Below are 24,032 nucleotides of genomic sequence, written 5' to 3'. Positions count from 1 at the left end.
GTGCGCATGCGCCAATCTATCATTCATACATGTGGACGGGAAGTGGGAAAATATGTCAAAATAAAAGTCTCTGCGTTACAAAGTCCAAAAACGTTGGATACTTAAATCTTTTTATAAGGATTAAATAACAGATTGTCGTAATAGCAGTTTAACATTTTATTTTAAATATACATTTGCACAAAATGTACACTTGTTTCATATAATCTCGTATTTCTTTCGAGCAGAGTGACGTTAGCTATTCACAGGAAGTAGTAACAGAACTTCCAGGATTGTTTGCGCGTTCCTGTTGGAGGTCACTTTGCTTTAAAAAGGTAATTATGCTGCTATTAAACACATTTACAAAACATCTACACTGCTTTTCATGTAATTTTACATTAGTTTAAACTGAAGGCAACACATTTGCGACTGAAATTAGCACCAGAGTCGGTGTTTGCAGCTTAGCGGTCACAAGTTGATTCGCTTGTGTTGTTTTTGTTTATGCCTGTAATATTTAGTATTTATTTTTTATTCAGTGATTGTTTTAACACGACTGAACAGCTAATTAATGGAATGAAACCACTTAAGTACAACTAAACTGTTTTACCAAAAGCATCGTTAGCTGTCTGTGGTCGTTAGTTTCATTGACGACGGAACTTGCGACCACATCCGTTGTGCCCAAATATACATTTACCGCCCTTATACACACGCTTCAGCTTACATTTTAACCACAAGTTTTGGGTGTCTCTCTAATTTGAATCGATTTGTTCATAACCTCATCTGTAGAGTGATTCAGGTACGTAGCTGTTTAATTCTGCATATGTTGCATTAATAATTGTGAGATGTCTTCAACAGCAGTCATGGGTGGGGATCATGGACATGGCAAGCTGTCAATGCCAGACTACAAAGTGTGGAAATGGGAAGGAACGCCTCTGGAAATGACTCAGCAGAGGCTCGCTCGAAGAGGACTCAGGGACCCCTGGGCTCGGTGAGATCCTACAGTTTCAGATAGTTGCTCATGCATTGTTTGACTGGAGTTCTCTATAGTATTCACTCGATAAGAATTATATAAATGAGCTAAAGGAACAGTTCACCCAAAAATGAAAACCAGCTGAGAATGTTTTCACCCTCAGGTCATAGAAGATGTAGATGAGTTTGTTTCTTCATCGGAAACGAGTTTCGAGGAATAACGTTTCATCACTTTCTCAGCAATGGATCCTCTTCAGTGAATGGGTGCCGTCAGAATGAAAGTCCAAACAGCTGATAGAAAACATCAAAATAATCCACACCACTCCAGTCTATCAATTAATATCTTGTGAAGTGAAAAGCTGTGTTAGTAAGAAACAAATCCATCAAGACATTTTAAATGTAAAAGCGTAGTCCATAATAACGCCATCTCCTGTGAAGAAGTCCATTTTCTGTTTCCTCTCAATCAAAATCTACTAATAGTTTGAGATTATTTATGACACTGGATCACAAAAGTATTAAGTCTTAAGTTGCACAAGTATATTCGTAGCAATAGCCAAAAATACATTGCATGGGTCAAAACTATACATTTTTCTTTTAGGCCAAAAACCATTAGAATATTAAGTAAAGATCATGTTCCGTGAAGATATTTTGTGAAGTTCATACCATGCATGCATCAAAACTTAATTTTTTATTAGTAATATGCATTGCTAAGAATCTCATTTGGACAACTTTAAAAGTGATTTAATTTAGAACTCAATTTTAATTTAATTTATTTTTTTGTTGGTGCCCTCAGGTTCCAGATTTTCAAAGAGTTATATCTTGACTTGTACTGACAAACCATACATCAATGGAAAGCTTATTTATTCAGCTTTCAGATGATGTATAAACCACAATTGATGAAAAAAAAAAAAAAAAAGATTGATTCCACATCAGACAGGTGGGGGCTAAAAAGGTTATACATTTATTCAAAGTTTTCAAAAGTTAAAAATATCTTCGAGTGTAAAAACATATTAATTCCCAATTCCAAGTTGTCCATAATCAAATCATTTGTCAATCTGATCAAATAGTCTAATTAAATATAGTCTAATTAATTAAAAATTAAAAGTCTCCGATCTGCAAGGGGTGCAGGGTTAGCACTTCTTATACCCTAAAACCCAGGAAGTTGATAGGTCGTTTATGTCTAATTTTGATCAAGAACACAATACTCATGTCTCAGCTCGTGAACAAAGGCCTTATTAATTTGCATGTTTGTCCACCAACCCAAACTTTAAAAAGACACATTTACTAAGAAGTACTTCTTGTTCTAAGAACATCGGTCTATCTGTTAGAGTTAATGATAGAGATGATAAAACGTACAAAAATAACATAGCTACATAGCAACAGCATGCAGTCTCATGTCATGTCTCAAAAGGTCAGTCAGGGTAAAACTGTTAGTTAAAAATGCATAATCTATGATATGAATGTGCTATTTTTTTTGTTTTGTTAATTTCATGAAGTCAACACATCAACAATTAAAAAAGAAAAATCGCCCTTATGACTGGTTTTGTGGTCCAGGGTCACATTTTATTTTTAATAGCGCTTGTTCTGTACATATTTCACTACTACTTCGCTGGAGAAAAATATTATGGATAGAGGACTCATATTTAGCCATAAGCAACCATTTTAAAGTTAAAATCTTGATGGATTTGTTACTTTTAAACATGCACCTTTTCGCTCATGGCCTGGAGTGGTGTGGATTACTTCTGGATTTGTATCAGCAGTTTGGACTCTCATTCTGACGGCACCCGTTCACTGCAGATGATCCATTGGTGTGCAAGTGATGTAATGCTCAACATCTCTAAATCTGCTCTGATGAAGAAACAAACTCCTCTGAATCTTGGATGGCCTGAGATCTTCAGCAAGTTCTTATTTTTTGAGGTGAACTATTCCTTTAAATTTTATCAAAGATGTTCTTGAAGTTGGTTTCAGGCTGTCGTTTTAGTACATTCAGTCCAATATTTTATAAAATGTAGTTGATGATAAAGTTTAATCTGTACTTTTGACTTCAGCTATAAAAGAATTTTATTTTTATAAAACAGTAGGAAAATGAAGGACTAAAAAGGATGACAATGTTTGTTTTCGCAGGAATGAGGCGTGGAGATATACGGGCAGCTTTGGCGTCCCGGTTACCTTCTCAAATGTTCTCCTCCGCGGATTTAAGACAGGATTCGCAGCGTTTGTAGTGGCACTGGCAGTGGAGTATGCTTTCTTCCCTCCAAAGAAGTCAGAGCACTAATAGTGGGGTTAAAGCTCTGTAGAGCCAGTCGCTGTCGGACTCTGTATTTGCTGCAGGTTTTAAGCCTGTTGTTGTCTATCCATGAAGACCTTAGCCCATTAAAGGCTTCCTAATACCTGTGCTCATTCATTGTTATGATTCCCATGACCAGTCTGTAAAATAAATATAATTTAACTAAACTGAGCAGAGTATGTTTGTTTGTTGGATATTGTAGTCAAACCTTTAGAAGTCTAAATGTGACCCTGGACCACAAAACTAGTTGGGATTGGGATTTATACATCATATGTGCATGGTTTGTTAGGACAATATTTGTCTGAGATGCAACTATTTTAAATTCTGGAATCTGAGGGTGCACAAAAAAATCACCTTTAAAGTTGTTGAAATTAAGTTCTTAGCAATGCATATTACTAATCAAAAATTAAGTTTTGATATATTTATGGCAGGAAATTTACAAAATATCTTCATGGAACATGATCTTCACTTAATACCCTAATGATTTTTGCCATAAAAGAAAAAAATATAATTTTTACCCATGCAATGTATGATTGGCTATTGCTACAAATATACCCCTGCTACTCAAGACTGGTTTTGTGGTCCAGGGTCACAAATTTCAGGCTATGCCTTGTAGTTCTAAGGGATTTAAATGTAACATTTCCTTAGTGGGTGTATGAAGAGGTCCACGTGGATGCAAATCAAAGAAAATCCTCTGGCTATGACATCCTTAGCTTCTATAATAATGCACTGTTGTGCACTTACAATGCATGTCTGTGCATTGACTGTGCAACTTATTAAAAAGTATATCTTAATATACGTCATTTTGCAGTTTTATCTTATATGTTTGTGTTTAACTTGTAAAATGATGTAGTATTTGTTATATGAATCCTTTCATGTAACTGTTTGAAAAAGTTGCTTCAGACTAAATCTTTAAGTGTCCTCAAACACAATGTCCTCAAACAATAACCTCTAGTTATACATGAATCAAATGCAGGCACATCAATAAAAGTATAACAACAGTTAAGATATTTTAAAGTAGTTTAGCATGATAGGAGGGAGCAGACATGGGGACTTGTGACTTGGTGACTTGGACTCGAGTCGACTCGAGTCGCTATTTTTATGACTTGTGACTTGACTTGACAAAAAATAAAATACTTGAGACTTGACTCGGACTTGGAAGTTAAAGACTCGGGACTTGACTTGACTTGAGACACGATGACTTGAATGACTTGAGTGTTAATCACATGTTTTCAGTTTGAATATAACATATATAAATTATTGTAAAAAAATAAAGTTGATTACCCAGCTGGAGCGCAGGCTGAGAATAGCGTTGTCATGACTGGATCACGACACTATAATCAGTCATGCCCTCTCGTACCTTACGCACACCACACCCACTTAGATCATATATCACATCAACATGTCAGCCGGAGGGGTACCGAGGGTCATCGCTTTCGGATTCAAACATTTTTCGCAAGATGGTAAAAGTAGAACAGCGCTTTGCAAGACATGCCATATAAAAATTGCAGACAGCCAGACGACAACCTCCAATTTCGTCCGTCATCTGAATAGCAATTCTGCCCAGTAAGTGCTTGTCTATTTGTTAATGTTATCTGGTTAGTTGGTAGTTAGCTAATGTAATAATAGCTAAAGTAGCCATTAAAGGTTGTATCAGTGATTTCAGGCCCAAATATAAATGATCACATTCATCTAGTTTTATATATATTTTCCCCTTTGAATTAAAGGTACTTGCGCTATGCTTTTGCAGCGTTAAGCATTGTAGCCAATCACAGACATGTCTGTTGAACGCATTGGCCAATCAGAGGAGTGCAAATGAGTCGCTGTGCTGAAGATGTGTTTAGCGCGAGCTCACCAAGTTCTACACTTTCACAAACCTGTCATTATTATTGGCAATAAACTTAAGATGCAAATAAGAGGTTCACTGCAAAATATTTGATATTCTTGATGCAGTTCTGATGCACTCCATTACGCACCGCTCTGTTTGTTGTTAGGAAGACTTAGGGGCAGTTCACATGTAGCGTCTTTTGCGCGCTCAAATTCGTTATTTTAAATGTAGACGCGCGGCTTGCGCGCGCATAATGGAAGCGACGCGTTCGCGACGCGCACGCGGTGCGACGCGCTCGTTTTTTCCAGGCGCGTCCGCGCCGCATCGAGATAAAAACATCTCAACTTTTCAGAATGCAGCAAGCGCACCGCAGCTTGGAGCTAGAGCGCAGCTGATGGTTGCTTAGAAACGGCAGACGCTTCCGGAGAGCAAGCGCCCGAGCGCTTTGTTGACAAGGAAGAAAGCGGCGCGCCTAGCGTTTTCCACGCGTTTTTAGGCGCGACATGAATGGCCCCTAAAAGTTCAGCGGTCTATCATCATTGACAAAATTATTAAAGAGGTGAACGAATGCCTGGTAAAATGTAGTTAGAGTGTGTGTGTGTGTGTGTGTGTGTGTGTGTGTGTGTGTGTGTGTGTGTGTGTGTGTGGTGTGAGAGAGATGAGAGAGAGTGTGTGAGTGAGTGTGTGTGAGAGAGAGGAGAAATGTAACAAAGTTTAATATTGTACGTAAACTCTGTGTTTGAGAGAGAGAGAGAGAGAGAGAGAGAGAGAGAGAGAGAGAGAGAGAGAGAGAGAGAGGTGTTCAGAGGAGTCTGTTGGATTTTAAGCTGTTATTTGTTTTATGGACTCAATGTTGGAAATTTAAAACATTTCAAACACTGTTGGCAGAAGTGAAAAATAAATGATTTTATGAAGTTACAATTTTGTTTGATTCCATGATGTATTTTACTGAACATGAGTATTTACAATGCAAATCCAAATTATTGAAATTTACTCAGTTATTTTATTTATATCTTGTCTTTTCACTTTATTAAGATCAGATTCTGCAGGTAAAATTACAATAATAAGGTGACTTGACTTGGACTTGACTTGACATAGCCTGCGACTTGACTTGACTTGACTTGCCCAATTAAAAAATACTTGGGACTTACTTGAGACTTGAAGGTTAAGACTTGAGACTTACTTGAGACTTGCACATGTGTGACTTGGTCCCATCTCTGGGAGGGAGTGCGGTACGATGTGCTAGTTAAATAATCCTCTAGTCTAGTCGAAGAGCAATTAGGCTAGAATATATTGAGATTATGTAGAGTTTGTTCACTTTCTCCTCATTCTAAGCAATAATACAAATGTAAAAATACATTTAACAAGTATTTGAATGACGTAAAGGTACATTTTTTTTTCCGCCCACACGAGCGAACATCCCCTTTCTCTTTCCGTTTAGAGTAAATTGTGTCTGCGTAATGGAATTCCACTTACCGCTGTTCATTCTCATATCTCATTCATTCACGAGCAGATGCTCCATTCATCCAGAAGAACAGCTCGCTGAGGTAAGGTTGACAGTTTTGTCTTTTTTTCGAGAATAATTTAAGTTATTGACATCATCTGTACATAAAGTAGTTTTTTTGTAGCGTGTTCACAGCTTTAGCTCACAGTAGGTTTCAGAATAACACCCATATAGTCATACCATACTTAACTATAAGTTGTACGCTATAAATGCGACTAAAAGTGTTGTTAATATAGCCTAGTAAAATGCCTGTCATCAAAAATAAAATAATGATATGAAGACTTAAAGAATCTTTAGATGCGATAGTTATTTAATACGATATAATGCAATTTTAGCGGAAACGCTATGTTGTATTATTATTATTATTGGACCTATATGGTAAACGATTATAGTAGTAGCCTATAATAGATTCACGCTGGGTGTCATTTCCAGATAAATAAAACCAAATACCGTAACATTTACCCATAGGCTACTAAGTCACATCCTACCGCTATGCCAGTTTGAGCATTTTCTAATGCAATATAATTGTGAAAGTAGGTCTACAGAGAGACATGAAAGAACTGTCTCACTTGTATATAATACAAGAAATGATACTCTAAAACTCTAAATATTTGTAAAGACTGTAAAATATTCTTCCTGTAATAATGGCAGTTTTTGTCCTTACAGGGTCATTTTGAAGCAAGATGTCTAGCCTGTACCACACTATTAGTCAGATCACTGATGAGCTGAGCACAGATGAATGCAAGCGGGTCTCTTACCTGTGCGGCTCTCTTGATACGGACAAGTTCTCCACAGATCCCAGAGGCATGTTACAATCTGTGCTGTGCAAAATGAGGATGGACAACGTGTTTCTCATGGAGCTCATTCTGAAAATAAAACGCTATGATTTGCTGAGCGAAGTGATGAGCACCAACAAGAGCACGGTTGAGGGACTTCTAAAAAATGGCCATTTTGTATCAGAATACAGGTAATGCTTTGTAGTTCCCTCTGCGAATCCCAAAGGAATGTGGTTCTCTTTTCTTAAGAAATTTCTTTCTTACCTTTTTATAATCTGAAGAACTTTTTTTCGCCACAAAGAACCTTTTGTGGTTCAAGAGAATGTTGTAACGTTTTGATATTGTGTTTTTAGAGTACTGATGGCTGATGTTGGTGAGGACATGGACACGGAGGACCTTAAGTCGTTGAAGTTTTTATTGAGAGGCACTTTACCGAAACAAAAACTGGAAAATGTCCAGGTATGACGTGTTGAAAGTTCTTCAGCTTTCCGCTAAATGCTTCATATGTGGAATTTAAATGTTTTTATTTTTTACCACACATTTGCAGAGTTTTTTAGACATCGTAGTGGAGTTGGAAAAGCTCGACCAGCTCTCTAGTGAGAAGATGGATTTAATTGAACACTGCCTGAGGTCCATTCATAGAGCTGATCTAGCTAAAAAGATCAGTCACTACCAGCAGACAGGTGAGAATTACCAGCTTTGCATTGTTAGTGATGGTTTTGCTTCTTGGAGGTTCTTCACAGTGATTCCACAAAGAACCATTTAGTCAAAGGTTCTTACAGAACAATCTCTTTCTTACCTTTTTATAATCTGAAGAACCTTCTTTCACCACAAAAAAACCTTTTAGTGAATCAGAAAGGTTCTTTAGATGTTAAAGATTCTTAATAGAAGCATTTAGGCAAAAATGGTTCTTCTGTGGCACCGTGAAGCACCTTCATTTTTAAGAGTGTACAGTAAGTATTTGGCCTGTTATCTCATTCAGAGGGGTTTAGGCTACAGTATATTACTAACATAGCACATGGTAAATGGTACATATTAGTACCTTTTAAAAAGGTACTGCCCCAGTGAGAGTTTTTCTGAGAATGTATTAGTTGAAGTATCAGATTATTCACTTTTATGCTACAGTGATGCAATATGTCATGTGTAGTATTTGGATTCAGTTCCTCTTTCCTATCTACTTACGTTTCTGTTGTGTCATCACTGGTAATCTCTGTGGGAATTTTTAGGGGAACTGAATCAGCAAGGTTTCCTTTTTGAATAACTGAATCCACTTTTGCAGCGCAAATGATTAAACAAGGATCTTCGCCTCCAGACAGACTGCAGTGTAGCAGAATGCCATTGGTGAGATTTTATTTTGGTTGCTTTGTCTTAGGTAGCACTAAAAATGTTTTATATTTTAATATTTTTTACATAACTTTGACTGTTTGTGTCATCCACAGCCAAATAGCTCATTCGCTAACTCATCCGCTTCCTGTAATGCCAGGCCAGTTTCCAAGTTCTGTGGTGAGTTCATTCAAAAACAAACCGAACAGGAAAATACCCTACCTGTTAAAAGTTTGGACAAACCTCTCATTGTTTCTTTATTCTAACTCTTCCTACAATGTCCAGTAATACTAAAGTCATTAAAACTAGAAATAGCACAAATGGAGGTATGGGAACAATGAAGAAAAACCTTCAAAATTTGCTGATTTACAGACAAAGAGTGATTTGCACACTGTTTATTTTTACTACACTGTAGAATGTCCCAATTAATTGTCCTTAGTAACAATATTTTGATTTGTCAGTTTGAATTTTAATTCACTAAATGTAAAATGCACTCATTTGGCCAATACATTTATGAATGTGAATTGCTAATTCTGAGATATATGCTGGGAACAAACAGACCACTAATATCATAATTTTCAGAAGCGTGCTCTGGGGTTCCTAAGCATGTGTTCTCGGGGGGGCCCCACTCTAAAGCATGGGTGCTGTCGATCGCAAATCGAATTCCGCAGAGTCCCCCCAAGGGTTTGCGTGGCTAAATGCGCTACTGAGCATGCAAAGTGCAAACAACTTTAGGGGAATTCTAATATGAACTTTGTTTACTTACAAGAAACTTGAGTATATTTAGTCAGGTGTGCCCGAAATTTGACTGGCAGTGTGCAGTATGTTTAGTGTATATAAATATTGCTTAATTTCAGTGCATTTTGTGTTTTTTGAGCTTTTATTTATTTATTTATTTATTTATTTTTAGATAAACCGACAACAGTGAAGAAGGAACTGCTTGGTGCTCAGGTACATTTATTTATGTTTTTATTTTTACTGCAACTGGTGTCATGAATTTTCTTATGAATTAGAAACATGTTGATATGTATGACATGCTGTAAATATATACTGCAGTGGAAATCAAAATTAGAGAACAATCTATTAATATTGCTAATCTTCATCGCTCAAAACTGTAGGTATACCACTGTTCAACTAACATGTTTGACAAAATATCCTAGGCATTTCAACAAAAACCTTTACTGAACTGTCAAGCAATTCCAGCTGCAGTGTTGAACTGATTCCCCATTGAGAGTCTCTGTATTATCCTGTTTTCTCGTACGTTTGTCTTACGTGGATGACCAGCCTTTTTGGGGGACTTGAATGAATTGTAATTGTCATTGTAAACCTGCAATATTCAAGAAATCACAGTTTTGGAATGACAGACTTCTCTAGCAGTGGCTGAAAGTGTTATCCCTTTGGCCTTCATCTGGAGTGCTTGCAAGGAACTGCATGTTGCTAAAGGAGGTTCTGATAAGCATTTGCATTCACTCTGCCATGTAGCTGTATAAGTCAAGATTACTTTTACAGCGCTTTTTACAATACAAGTAGTGTCAAAGCTACCTTACAGTATTAAAATAGGACAATTAAAAAATTGCCGGCAGCCATATCACCCTGTAGCCCAAGACTGGTCGCCCACTGAAGCTAAGCAGGGTTGAGCTTGGTCAGTACCTGGATGGGAGACCTCCTGGGGAAAACTAGGTTGCTGCTGGAAGAGGTGCTAATGAGGCCAGCAGGGGGTGCTCACCCTGAGGTCTGTGTGGGTCCTAGCACCCCAGTATAGTGACGGGGACACTATACTGCCAAAAAGCACCGTCCTTCGGATGAGACGTTAAACCGAGGTCCTGACTCTCTGTGGTCATTAAAAATCCCAGGAAAGAGTAGAGGTATGACCTCGGCATCCTGGCCAAATTTGCCCATTGGCCTCTGACCATCATGGCCTCCGAATCATCCCCATATTCCAATTGGCTTCATCTCCACCAGTAAGCTGGTGTGTGGTGGGCGTTCTGGCGCACTATGGCTGCCGTCGCATCATCCAGGTGGATGCTGCACACTGGTGGTGGATGAGGAGATACCCCTGACACTGTAAAGCGCTTTGAGTGTCTAGAAAAGCGCTATATAAATGTAACGAATAATTAGTATGTCAATAACGCAAAAGTTCCATGTTGCATCAAAGTCAGATTGCAGAGGACTCATCTGGTTCCCATGGCCTTGTGCCAGTGGCCGCCTAGGTTAGGAGTTCTTTCCTGATGATCTGTCTCTGTAGTTGACATGGTATCCGATGAGATTCGGCTGTAGGTGCTGATCCACCATCTGATCTGGATGCAGACTGGATCTGGTGACTAAGGTGACCTCGGAATTGGAAAGAAACAGACTATTATTAATGTAGATGCAAAGTTCTATGTTGCCACAAAGTCAGATTGGAGAGGACTCATCTGGTTCTCGCGGTCTTGTGTCAATGGCCGTCTAGATGAAGAGGTCTTCACTGATGATCTGTCTCTGGGGCTCATCTAGTTGACGTGGTCTCTGCTGACATTCAGGGCTGTAGAGGTTATCTCTGGGTGCTGATCCACCATCTGGGCTGGGTACGGACTGGATTCAGGGACTGCAGTGACCATCTGATCTAGATACATGATCTGGTGGCTACGGTGACCTCGGAATAAGAAAAAAAAGATACTAATATTAGCGTAGATGCCATTCTTCTTCTGATGCAACGAGTAAGTCAGGTGTTCCCGTTGTGAAAGTGTTCCCGTTTCCAGTTTACCTTATTAATGCAGCCTAAAAACAACCCTTTAACAGATTTGGATTATAGAAATTTGTTAAGTGTAGGCCAGGTTAAAGAGATAGGTCTTTAATCTAGATTTAAACTGACAGAGTGTGTCTGCCTCCCGAACAGTCAACAGTCAGAAAACAATCCTCTATGCAATGACACTTCCTCCTTTACCTTTCCTCAGTTTGACGCTGAACAAAATGTTGACCATCAGACCCAAATAAACTGTTGCTCTCATCACTAAAGTAAACTTTGGACCAGTTCTCCTCTCTCCAAACAACATGATTTTAGCAATGATGAGCTTAGCCTTTTGATTTTATCTGCTGATGAGAGGCTTGACCACTGCAGAGTGGGCTTTCGGTCTGACTCTCTTAAACCTGCTGAGACAGATCCTTACCTTGCAATTCCAGCTGTGATGTTGTACCAATTCCCCATTGATTGTCTCTGCATTATCCTGTTTTCTCATGCATTTGTCTTAGTGGACGACCAGCCTTTTTGTGGAACTTCAATGAATTAGTGTCATTATTCAAGAAATCACAGATTTCCAATGACAAACTTCTCTTGCTTTATCTGGACAACCTCCTGTCGTAGGCTTTCAGTCACCTTAGAGCGGCTCACCATCTTGCAATCTCGCAAAACCCAAAACCTAAAAAAAAAAAAAAAAAAAAAAGAGAACAGTAGCCACTGTAGCACGAAAGAAGATTACAACAAAAAAATTGGAGGGTTACAGCAGTTAGAAATTAGTAGGAAGGGACTTTAGCACATCTGCACCTGCAGGACATCACTAGTTTCTCAGACTGAATTGGTGTGATCTTGCTCCACTCTTCTTACACAAAGTTCAGTAACTGTAGTGGGTTTTTTAGCCATAATTTTGTCGCCAATGATTTTCCAGAGATTTTCAATCAAGTTTAGATCAGTTTCAGTGTTCTTCAATGAACTGCTTCTCTGCATTATCCTGATTTCTCGTACAATTGTCTTACGTGGATGACTAGCCTTTTTAAGGGACTTCAATGAATAACTGTAATTTTAAACCTGGAATATTCAAGAAATCACAGATTTGGAATGACAAACTTCTCTTACAATGGCTGAAAGTGTTATCACTTTGGCCATCATCTGGACAACCTCCTGTTGCAGGCTTTCAATCACCTTACAGTGGCCCGCCATCTTGCAATCTTGCAAAAACCTTAATTTTGTGGAAAGCACAGTGATCAAAATAAGATATTAGTCGTCTCTGTAGCACGAAAGAAGATTACAACTAAAATTTTGGAGGGTTACAGCTGTTAGAAATGAGTAAGAAGTGTAGAGGCCGTCATTTAAATGACTTCAGCACATCTGCACCTGCAGCACATCACTAGTTTCTCAGACTGCATTGGTGTGATCTTGGTCCACTCTTCTTCCACAAAGTTTAGTAACTGTATTGGGTTTCTTAGCCATAGCTTTGTCGCCAAGGATTTTCCAGAGATTTTCAATCGAGTTTAGGTCAGTTTCAGTGTTGGCTTCAAGGAACTGCTTTACCCATTTTGCAGTGTGAATTTTCAATCATCTAATTTAAGTTTTATACTGTGCTTTAGAATACATTTTATTTATGAAATATGCTTAAGAACTTAACAATTTAGGAAATTATGGGTTGTTCTCCACTGTATCTTTTGATTTTGATCTCCACTGTATAATACAAGTTCAATACAAGGAACACTGATGCTCAGTTGGTTCATTATGAAACTACAAAATTTTAATTAAAACAAAAGGTTTATTTTCTTCTCTTTGACTGTTTTGCATTTAGGATAATATTTTGTTAATTCCAAGCGCCTTAAACATTTTAAATGTTTCAAGGCAATCAATAACAAAATTTCCTAGTAACATGTTGTGGTGTGGTAAATTCCAAAATATACTTTAAGTGAAACTTAAATTGAGGGTAAAAATGCCACTGTGAAAGATTGTTATCAAGTGTTGAATGTGGTCAAACCAATTATCTGTAATAGCAGTGAATGAAACTGACATGTGTTGATTCGATCTCTTTGACATCCAGCAGTCAGAGGAAGCATTCAGTGGAGTGTGTCTAATCATAGACTGTGTTGGCACTGAAGGAGGTAAGAAATCACTGATCATATGGAATTTGAATGTAAATATCTGTTTAGTGACTGCTACTACTATTAGTAGCACTTAGTTGTGAAAGAAATCACATTATCCTCTGGTAATAGTTTCTCTTTTTCTTACAGATGAACTGGAGCAAACATTTAAGGCCTTACATTTCCATGTGATCATGCACAAGCTGCTGAGTGTGAGAGATATGCTGTCCACACTGAGGGAAGTGGCTCATCATCAGAAAATTCACTATAGAGCATCTGCTTTTGTCTGCATCATTATCAGCCGAAGCTGCTCATCAGATCTGCTGGCTACTGACTCTCACGGTCCAGGACTGAACCTGGACACTGTCAGGCGCCTCTTCACCTCAGACTCCTGTCCGCGCCTGACAGGCAAGCCTAAACTCTTCTTTATCCAGAGCTACGATGTGTCTGAGCCTCAGAAGTGTGCTAGAAGTATAGGGTGTGAAGATGAGCAGGGTGGAGAGCTGGAGACAGACGGGCCTGTGGTCTTATGCCGCTCAAGAAACATCCCAGCGGACGCGGACATCTTCTGGAGTCACTGCTGGACTAAAGGACAACAGCTGGAGGTGCCAAACCATCGGTCTGTGTACCTGAAAGCCTTGAGATCCTCCTTGACACCATCCTTACCTGATAGCCAGAGAAGGTAAGACAAGCACTTTGAATTATTTAGAATTACACTAGTGATCAAAAGATTGGGATAAGTACGATTTTTTTAAGACTCATCAAGACTCCATTTATTTATAATTTATTCCTGTGATGCAAAGCTGAATTTTCAGCATCATTTCTCCAGTCTTCACTGTCACATGATCATTCAAAAATCATTCTGAAATGCTGATTTCCGAAATGATAATAAGAAATGTTTCTTGAGCGGCAAATCAGAATATTAGGATGATTTCTGAAGGATTATGTGACACTGAAGACTGCAGAAATGATGCTGAAAATTAAGCTTTGCATCAGTGGAATAAATTACATTTAAGAATATATTTAAACAGAAAACAGTTCTTTTAATTTTTAATAATATTTTACAATATTAAATGAAGGGTAATAAAATAAATTTCCATTACTATGAACTATTTCTATAAAACTATTCCAGACATTGTACTGATAGCATATAGTATCTGGCATAAATTTAGATATTTCTGAATCTCTATTGGCTATTTTGGATTGATTTAATATATGTTTATCTCTATTAAGCTTTATGTAAGTATTAATAATTATATTTTTATTCTTTTCAGGAGTACTAATTTGGAAGACATGCACATATTGGTGAATCGTGCGGTATATGACCACAATCACAAATTTCCAGAATCATCTTACTTTTTAGATGTGAGACATACTCTCACGAAGAAATTCTATTGGTCATGATTCCTTACATTTGAGTGAAGGTCAATGATTATGGAAGAACATTTGATGTTTGAGAAATGAAGATCATCATAATGATGCCAATATGAATTGAATCAATTATAATTTGCTATATTTTAGCAAATAAATCTCAGGTTTTGTCATTGTAGTTTCTTATATCGTCCACATGTTGGCAGTGTTGTCCATTGTCGGCAGTGTACACTTTACAACTGCTGGTGTGGATCAGTTTGAACATTTTATTTGGTTTTCTAAACATCTAAACTGATTGTCCCTAATAAAACCAGTAATTAAAATTAATTGAATTAATTGTTTCAGTTGTTTTAAAAGATTCTTTGAAAAAATTCCAAACAATTTTGAACTGTGAATACTGATAGCTTCTCAGACGGACGGTGTCTACAGTCATAGGATACGTTATCACACATGATAAAAAAATACATACAATTACGTATATATGTTGGCATTATTATTTATTTATTTGCATTAGTTTTTTTTTTATCATTTTATGTATATTTATTTTCATATACAATGTTTAGTATTTCACTCTTTCAGTACAAATATGTATTTTTAGTGTTCCGTTTTAGTGTTCACTTTTTTTGCTGTTATGTTTTTAAATGCAAATATTTATATTTTATACGTATGTTTATTGTTCGGTTTTCTTATGTTAGCCATTCAATGAAATAGGTGCTATTTGTATCCCTCTTGAACATGTGTAAACAGTGACTTAACTGGTTATTGAAAATAAGAATTATCAGCATAAAACCCATGTGTGATGATTTTGAGCACAAAGATAGAGTGGCAAAATGAACTAAAACTGCCCACCCTGTTACTGTCAACCCTGTTACCATCATAACTGACATTATTCCATTCAAAATAAATAAATAAATAATTATGATGGATGCAAAACTCCTCAAAGACAAGTATTTTCTTTTTTTATGTTCTACATTTTTCAGAAGGGAATGTTCTTTGACATTCAACCCTGTTGCCATGATTTTATCAGCAGCTGGTTATTGAGAAGTGGATATTTGTAGAAAGATCAGCATAAAACCCATGTGTCTTGACATTGAGCACAAAACTAGTATGGCGAAATAAACTAAAACTGCCCACAGTTACCGTCAACCCTGTTACCATCATAACTGGCATTATTCCATTAAAAATAAATAATAAATAAATAAATAGTTATGATGGATGCAAAGTCCTCAAAGACAGGTATTGTCTCTTTTTATGTTCTACATTTTTCAGTATGTAATTATCTTTGACATTCAACCCTGTTACCATGATTTTGTCAGCAGCTGGTTATTGAGAAGTGGATATTTGTAGAAAGATCAGCATAAAACCCATGTCATGACATTGAGCACAAAGCTGGCTAAATTAACTAAAACTATCCAGCCTGTTACTATCAACCCTGTGAGCATCACAACTGACTTTACTCCATTAAAAATCGTTATAGTTGCAAACTCCTCAAAGACAAGTATTGTCTCTTTTTATGTTCTACATTTTTCAGTAGGCAATTATTTTTAACATTCAACCCTGTTACCATGATTTCTTTTTTCAGCAGCTGGCTATTAAAAGGTGGGTATTTGTAGAATTATCAGCATAAAAGCCATGTGTCATGACATTGAGCACAAAGCTAGTATGGCTAAATAAACTAAAACTCTCCACCCTGTTAGTGTCAACCCTGTGACCATCATAACTGACATTACTGCATTAAAATAGTTATGACGGATACAAACTCCTCAAAGACAAGTATTGTCTCTTTTTATGTTCTACATTTTTCAGTAGGCAATGATCTTTGACATTCAACCCTGTTACCATGATTTTGTCAGCAGCTGTTTATTGAAAAGTGGATATTTGTAGAATTATAATTTTCTTTATAATAAAACTCATGTCATGGCCTTGAACACAACGCTAATATGGCTAAATGAACTTAAACTGCCCACCATGTTACTGTCAACCCTGTGACCATCATAACTGATATTATTCCATTAAAAAAAAAAAAGTTTTGACGAGTGCAAACTTGTCAAAGGCTAGTATGGTTTCTTTTTATATTCTACATTTTTCACTAGGGAATGATTTTTGACATTCACCCCTATTACCATGATTTTGTCAGCAGCTGGTTATTGAAAAGTGGATATTTGTAGAATTATCAGCCTAAAACTCATGTGTCATGACCTTGAGCACGAAGATGGCTAAATAAACTAAAAATGTCCACCCTGTTACTCTTAGCCTGTTACCATAAATCCTGTTTTGGTTTGTTTTTAAGCGGATTGCTGTGTTTCACTATATATTACACTGCTTACATTTACCTTTAAGTGTCACAGGGCGTGTTTATTAACATTTGACAGTTGACAAATGCTATTACCAAACATAATTTGTCTGATAGAACTGAGAGATTTACTTAAAAAACAAGCAAAATACTTCATTATACACAGAAACGGCCCATTTATTAGTATAGTAAGTGCAGCGCATTGCAAGTGCATGTCACCGGAGTGTGTGTGTGTGTGTGTGTGTGTGTGTGTGTGTAGGTGAGACAGGAATCACTGACGCTGGATCTGTTCTCGCTCTGTTCCCAGCTGCTCTGCTGCAATGGCGATGGTGGCGCGCTGAAGAGCGGAGTTGGGCGAGTTTCCCTTTGTTTTACGAAGAATTCTTCAGTCATGCACAACCATCCAGCGCTAAATCCGGCTTGAGGAAGGGCGAGGATCTTATATTTGAACATTTTATCTGCGGTCCGAGCGGTTGGGCTGTAAGCAAACAGCAGCCTATATGCAACCGCCCCGATACTTCTCACATCTGCATGCGATAAGCGACCAGCACCCGCCCGCCCCTCGCTTTCCACCAGCTGATCTGAGCCACAACAAGCCCTCTGGCCGGCGAGGACCTGGAGCTGTCTGACCCAGCTGGTTCATTATGGCAGAACGCAGTTCCACCGGATTACTGATGATGATGCTGGACCCGTCACCGGCGATCGCAATGACTCTCCCGGCGGAGGTGCGCGAAAAGCTGGCGGAGCTCGAGCTGGAGCTCTCCGAGGGTGAGTCGCTGATTTCCGCGTGGAGCCTTTCCATCTCCATGCGACATGCCGGGTTTTTGAGCTCGGGGGTTGCATCAGATTTCCTACGAATAGGGTTCATGCATTATTATGGACGCGGGCTGTTGACATACATGCCTTACATACATACCTCTCCATAAGTGCACTGAAATATCTGATCTGTCATCAGTAGGCTACTGCTTTTACTGCAGCCCTTCTGTAAACCTATAATAGCGGTGATGAGATGATGATAGGTGTAATGCAGGTTCAGTGCTGTGTCAGCAGTGCTTCAGATCAGACAGACCGTTCAATCCCAATAAAAGCAATGCAATACATCTGACAACTAATACGGACGGTCATATGCTGGTTTAAACCGAAGAATGCTGTTTGGCAAACAAGGAAAACATCGTATTTCTCATCTTGTGCGTGTTTGAAGGTGCTGGAATAAATGCAAGACTTTTATACAGTTATGATTTTCAGGTCGTTGAAAACTGAATGCATGAGATCTGGATTGTTCCAAGTGAACTGCTCAGTATTCACACCGTGTTATCTGGCTATGGAAATTTCAGAGAAGAACAACAGCGTGCTTTGCATGTCATGTCCGTGCTGCAAATCTTCCCTAAAAATGTCATTTGCTGATTGGACTATTGATTAAACCTGTAGGTTCTCACGTATAGTAATGTTTATTAATGCATTGATACTAGCATATATCATCCTGACATGGTGACACGTCAAAGTCAAAGATCCACTCTTATTACTTCACTTGTAGAGCTTGACTTGTAAGGATCGTCTTTAGTTGGTGAAAACACATTTTTAGTAACAGATGTGCTAAACTGGATTGGTAGTGGAACCTTTTAAATTGGAGCATGTCTTCTGTGTAAATGCACAGCAGGAAGAGTTCAAACTGAACTAATTAGACCAACCATGTGCTGTTTTCTTGAGATCTTCCAGCCCATCTTTGGTGGGAAGGGGATGTGTAAATGGGCCTATGATTTGATGACTGTTATTTTAATGAAATTCACACAATTACAGGGCTGTTTTTTAAATATGAAATGTCAGAACCAATTATGGGCAGTGTTCATCCACATGCAATTGTTTAAACCTCCGTTTAAACCTGCTTTGCTCTTTATAGAGAGATAGTTTATGTATGTTAATTCAGGGGCATTAATTATAATTATTAGTTCTGCTGAGAAGTCATGTCTTTGTTGAGTATTGGAGAGCAGACACAGAATAACCAAAGGTTCTTTTGAACTTTCTATTCATCAAAGAATTAAAAAAAAAAAAGTCACACATTTTACTAAAATGTTGAGCCGCAGAACTGTTTTCAACATTTATTAAATAAAAAAATGTTTCTCGAACAGCAAATCATCTAAAGAAAACTAAAGACTGGAGTAATAATGCTAAAAAATCAGCTTTGCGTCACAGAAATAAATTACATTTTAAATTCCATTCAAATAGAAAACAGTTATTTTCAATTTTAATAATATTTCACAGTGCTGTCTTCACTGCATTTATGATCAAATTAATACAGCCTTGGAGAGCATAAGAGACTTCTTTTTTAAAAGGCACCGACATCAAACTTGTGAGTGGTAGTTTAGATATGGACCGTTTTAGTATTAACCGTTAACTAGCAAAAAATCTACATGCAGTGATCAAGTTCTGACCCATATTGCTCTGGGAAAGCAGCACCAGACCTAGTTTTTTAGCAGGCGGAGGGAAGTTTTACTGTTGTGGTGTTTTAAAAGGAGACAGTGAATCTAAAATAGCAGCAGCTCTTGCTGCTGACATACTGTGTCACCGCTGAAGTCTCCCACTTTGTACCAATACCACAAATTCCCCAGTACTGCCTCCCAAAAAGCCTACATTTACTTATGCAAGTTTAGGTTTGGCATTTAACACAAGCGAACAACACAAATAAACGCAGCAGGCTTGCAGAAAACGACCGAACCCCTGTCCGCTTCCTGTTTGCGTGTGCATAGCTTCCTGTCCTGCACACTGTCTGATAGCCATTGTTTTCCTTTATCCTTTAATTGCTGACGTCACCGGACCCGACTCAAAAAGATCCTCAGACTCATTTTATTCAGCAGGCTTCTGAAAGTGAATTGATATTTTCTGAATTCACTTTATTCTGATTTCAGTTAAACAGGTTGAATTTGGGTTGCAATAGTGCATTAGAGGTTCAAACATCATGTGGTACAAATTATTCTCAACATAATAGTTCAAAGTGATTTTTTTTTTTTCAAGGACGCTTCTTTAGTGTTATTCTTGGCTAGAGATCTTAATGGAGATTCACACTTCAAACTGCAGAGCAGTTCAGGGCTTGGTTAATCTGGCCCTGAGAAACCAGCCCTGAGGCTGTTTCTCTAGTCTTTTTGAGGTTTAAAAATCCATAGATGTAGTCCTGCTGATGATTTTGGATGATCGTGCAGGTAGATGAAGGAGTCATGTCAAATCGCACCGCATTGTTAGCTAAGTTCAGCCGTAATAGATGCGTAAGTCTCAAGGGAGGCTTCATGTTCCTGAGCTGAGTGGAACAGACAGGCGTATGAATAACTTTAGTCTAAATCATCCACTTGTTTAACTGACATGTTTTGCAGAGTATTGGCAGTAATGGAATGTAGTCTATGTGAGAGCGGCTTGAGTAGCACAATTGTTTTAATCGGTCCAAGTCATCTGGTGAATTGTGGACTAGTGATTTGTATAGGAATGCACAAAGATATTTATCATTTTATAAAAATGTACTATTATCAGTTGATGCTGGATATTTAATTGTGCATTTCAACCTAATCTCATGACAAAAACGTAACTGTGTAAACTTTTTCGCAAGAGATGAACGTACATATGGTACGTTTTATGTGAGGTTGGTTTTGTACGTGCCACCACATTTCTGACTTGAAATGTTCAATGAGTGGCTCTATAACTCTTTTTCTCATCTTTCAGCTGTTTCATCATTAAAATTCGTGTTTTTCACAGGATTCATACCAATTCCATGCAACCAAGCAATGAAAGTGAAACATATGGAGCTGTAATCATAACTGTGTACAAAAACGATTACAAGTCCTCACTGTTTTAACGACTCTAGTGTATTTCTGTTGGAAACTGCAGTGATATGTACTTATTGGTACGTATTTTGCGTCTTGCGAAAAAGTTCTAACAGGTACGTTTTTGTCATGAGATCAGGTATATATTTACATTTTTAAACACTGTTAAATGCAATCTATTATTCATTAAATTACGGTTCAACCACTGGTGTCACATGAACTATTTTAACAATGTGTTTACTACCTTTCTTGGTCTTAAACATGTGAGTTGCATTGCTGTCTATTGAGGGTCAGGAAGCTCTCGGATTTAATCAAAAATATCTTAATTTGAGTTCTGAAGATAAACAAAGATTTTACGGATGACTAGGGTTGTAACGGTATGAGATTTTCACGGTATGATAATCGTCTCAGAAAATATCACGGTTTCACGGTTTCGTGGTATACGGTATTAAACTATAATTATTATTATTATTATAATCATCATCAGCTACAATGACCCTTAAATGAATAAAAAGAGATGTTTTTTGGTTGAACATGGTTTATTGTAACAAACTTTTTTTAATGAAAATAAAAAGTAAACTCATGGAAGTATAAGTCTACCTTTTGGGGGGGGGAAATGAAAATGAAGTTGCGCATCACCCATTTGAACAAAACACGGAATAAGTTATTTCTCTTTATATTAGACACGAATAAACCAAACTGATCCTTCCTCTTTAACAGCATATATGAGAGAGCAATATGTGCAGGGTCATGTTTGTTAATATTTTCCTGAGATTATCATAGCAGCATGCATTTCTTAGCTTTTTTTCAGGTCAGGTTATGATGAAAAAATGTAAGCATGTTGAGATTTTCAGGGCTCAATTTTGACCGCTGAGGTGAGAGAATGTATCCACTTGTACTAAACATCCTCTCCGAAGGTACACTTGTGGCAGGAACACAACGATACTTTCTGGCCACATTTGCCAGATTTCATCAGCATGCATTATATATATATTTCAGTCATTATTTCTTCAGGCTTAACCAAACGTTTTTTTGACAGGTTGTACTAAAAACCTATGCATTTCAGTTAGTGTATTTGATGATTATTATTTTAAATGAAATTATAAAATGATCATTAAGTGTTCTCTGAGAGTGGCTCTGGATATGTTTCATGTGTTTACGTCTTCACTTTGTAGCGTTCCAGGCAAGTCACCCCAAACTGCCTGAGCGCATTTATAATAATTACATTATTATTAATTTGTTCGCAACGTTATATTGTCCTAAAGGCTATTTTTTTTTTTACTGTGTAACGTTACCACTTGCATAAACACCGCACCCGTAGGTGCTGACATAGTGGTTTCGCGGGCTATGTCACGTCAGAACTCCGAACTGGGATTATATCGATCTAGTACGAGTTCACGCGTGGGAAGTCACGGGTTTGACGGCCGTTCCGGTGCACTTTCACGGGTAGAAGGTTGGAAAAACATGAGTAACGGTTTGCCTGAAACGCGGCAATAGTGAGTGAGACAGACGCTTTAAAAACCATGAGCCTCATGTACTTGAGTGTGTACTAGATCTACACGGCGAAACGGCGCTGCTCATTCATAGAGACGCACAGAATATAGAATTACAATATATAGCAGTCTTTTTGCGCTGTTTATTCACAGACACATACATCGCGATTTAATTTACTGCACAGCTATATTTTGATTTATTCATCCATCTATCTATCTATCAAATCGCACATGTTACGTGACATCTGTATTATACTCTAATCGGGATTCCCTTTGCATCACAGAAATAATACGGCCATAAGGAACTTAGCTTTATCTTCACGGAGGGATGGTGTTCGCGAAAATGGGAGAATATGTTATTTCCTCCTTTAGCGGCCACTCATCGTCCACATTTCTTGCAAACTGGATATCCATCTTCAAGGACAACCCCGCAATCATTTTTCGGATACTCAAAATATTCCCATACTGCAGATTTACATTTTTTTCTTTTCGGCGGGAGATAGAGATTAGAATTTGCAGCCTATGTCTCTGACATTTTCGCCGCTGTAAAGGTATGGGTGGAGTCTAAGCAGTCAAGTGGAAAGAAGTTGCATATACACGGCAGCACGGGTGAGATCTGGTTTCATTATTATAATTTTTTTTCAAAACCGGGGATAAGCAAATGTGCACGATATGATAACCGTACATGTCAATATCGCAATAAACCGCCATACCGGTATACCGTTACAACCCTACGGATGACATGAGGGTGAATAATTACAACTGAATTTAAATTTTTGGGTGAACTTTCCCTTAAAATACACAGTCTTGAAGTCTTGTGCCTTAGTCTTCTTGGTCAGGTTTTCACTTTTCTGCTTTTTTTCAAAGTTTGTAATGTTGTGTTTCACCTCATAGCTGATTGCTTTGGTTTATGGCTTATAACTGTTTAACAAAGACTTTAAATGTCCCTTTGAGAAAAGAAATACACTGGGAGATACTTCAGAACCAAGGCTACTAAAGTTGCACACTAGTGATATTCTGTAGACCAGAAGCTTGAGTTTGTGTATGGTTTCTCTTTTAATTAACACACTGATATTTGAGAATGCTTCGTGGATATTTCTAAATGAGATATCAATTGCAGTACCCCTTTACACTTCTAGAACCAGCCCTTGGTTGTCCAATTTTAGCATAGTTTCTGATAGTCTAAAAAAAAAAAAAAAACTCCCCTGACACTTTTTTCAAGAGTCTGTCACAGAGAGAGGTGTAATTTCGAGACACCTCTTTCAGTGATACTTGTCAGGAAATCCTCCGAAAAATCACTTACAACACGTTCAAGTCAGAATTGAGAAGAAATACTTGTTGGAGGGACTCATCTTAAGGTGTGTTAATACTTGTAGTTCGGTTCATTTGGTTCATTTGGTATGGACCAAAAAGGAAAATGATACATTTGGTCCTGGTCCACTTAGCATTCACACTGGCATTTTTGACAGAGTACCTAAAGATACCAAACCTAAAGGCATAGTGATATGTTCAGAACCTAATTGGTCAGGTTGAATGACATACATTTTGTGACGGAACTCACCGAACACTCCAAATAAAAAGAAAATGTGTG

The 24,032-nt window shown here is 37.8% G+C and overlaps 3 protein-coding genes across 6 annotated transcripts in view; all 3 read left to right on the top strand.

Annotated features, from left to right (window-relative positions):
- The first annotated feature begins 164 nt into the window (after window positions 1–164).
- ndufb3 (NADH:ubiquinone oxidoreductase subunit B3) lies at window positions 165–3,399 on the top strand. 2 transcript variants are annotated; one of them, XM_073846031.1, is made up of 3 exons: window positions 165–311; window positions 832–964; window positions 3,070–3,399. In XM_073846031.1, exons 2-3 carry the CDS (start codon window positions 837–839, stop codon window positions 3,218–3,220), a joined length of 279 nt encoding a protein of 92 aa, XP_073702132.1. In that variant the 5' UTR covers window positions 165–311; window positions 832–836; the 3' UTR covers window positions 3,221–3,399. The 2 variants fall into 2 exon arrangements, with proteins under 2 accessions (XP_073702132.1, XP_073702133.1); XM_073846032.1 differs by having other exon boundaries at window positions 230–311; window positions 835–964.
- Window positions 3,400–7,247: 3,848 nt separating this feature from the next.
- On the top strand, window positions 7,248–15,673 carry cflarb (CASP8 and FADD-like apoptosis regulator b). The gene is made up of 6 exons (XM_073845023.1): window positions 7,248–7,531; window positions 7,694–7,799; window positions 7,888–8,023; window positions 13,419–13,499; window positions 13,629–14,160; window positions 14,753–15,673. Exons 1-6 carry the CDS (start codon window positions 7,248–7,250, stop codon window positions 14,880–14,882), a joined length of 1,269 nt encoding a protein of 422 aa, XP_073701124.1. The 3' UTR covers window positions 14,883–15,673.
- Window positions 15,674–17,469: 1,796 nt separating this feature from the next.
- The window catches only part of dip2a (disco-interacting protein 2 homolog A), a 177,042-nt gene continuing 170,479 nt past the window's right edge, over window positions 17,470–24,032 (top strand). For all 3 annotated transcript variants that reach the window (XM_073846361.1, XM_073846359.1, XM_073846360.1), the window contains exon 1: window positions 17,470–17,910. In XM_073846361.1, the coding sequence (XP_073702462.1) occupies window positions 17,787–17,910 (124 nt within the window). In that variant the 5' untranslated portion in view covers window positions 17,470–17,786. The remainder of the gene's footprint in view (window positions 17,911–24,032) is intronic.

The sequence above is a fragment of the Garra rufa genome, chromosome 8 (assembly GCF_049309525.1).
Source record: "Garra rufa chromosome 8, GarRuf1.0, whole genome shotgun sequence".
Lineage (NCBI taxonomy): Eukaryota > Metazoa > Chordata > Actinopteri > Cypriniformes > Cyprinidae > Garra > Garra rufa.
The sequence above is the reverse complement of the archived record's forward strand: the minus strand, read 5'-3'. Positions and strand labels throughout refer to the sequence as shown.

What these genes read in the sequence shown, in the direction of transcription:
- ndufb3 (XM_073846031.1), top strand. Translation starts at nt 837, where the DNA reads ATGGGTGGGGATCATGGACATGGCAAGCTGTCAATGCCAGACTACAAA. An exon ending in CTCAGGGACCCCTGGGCTCG is followed by an intron (nt 965 to 3,069) that starts GTGAGATCCTAC and finishes TTGTTTTCGCAG; the next exon opens with GAATGAGGCGTGGAGATATA.
- cflarb (XM_073845023.1), top strand. Translation starts at nt 7,248, where the DNA reads ATGTCTAGCCTGTACCACACTATTAGTCAGATCACTGATGAGCTGAGC. An exon ending in CATTTTGTATCAGAATACAG is followed by an intron (nt 7,532 to 7,693) that starts GTAATGCTTTGT and finishes TTGTGTTTTTAG; the next exon opens with AGTACTGATGGCTGATGTTG. An exon ending in CAGTCACTACCAGCAGACAG is followed by an intron (nt 8,024 to 13,418) that starts GTGAGAATTACC and finishes ACATGTGTTGAT; the next exon opens with TCGATCTCTTTGACATCCAG.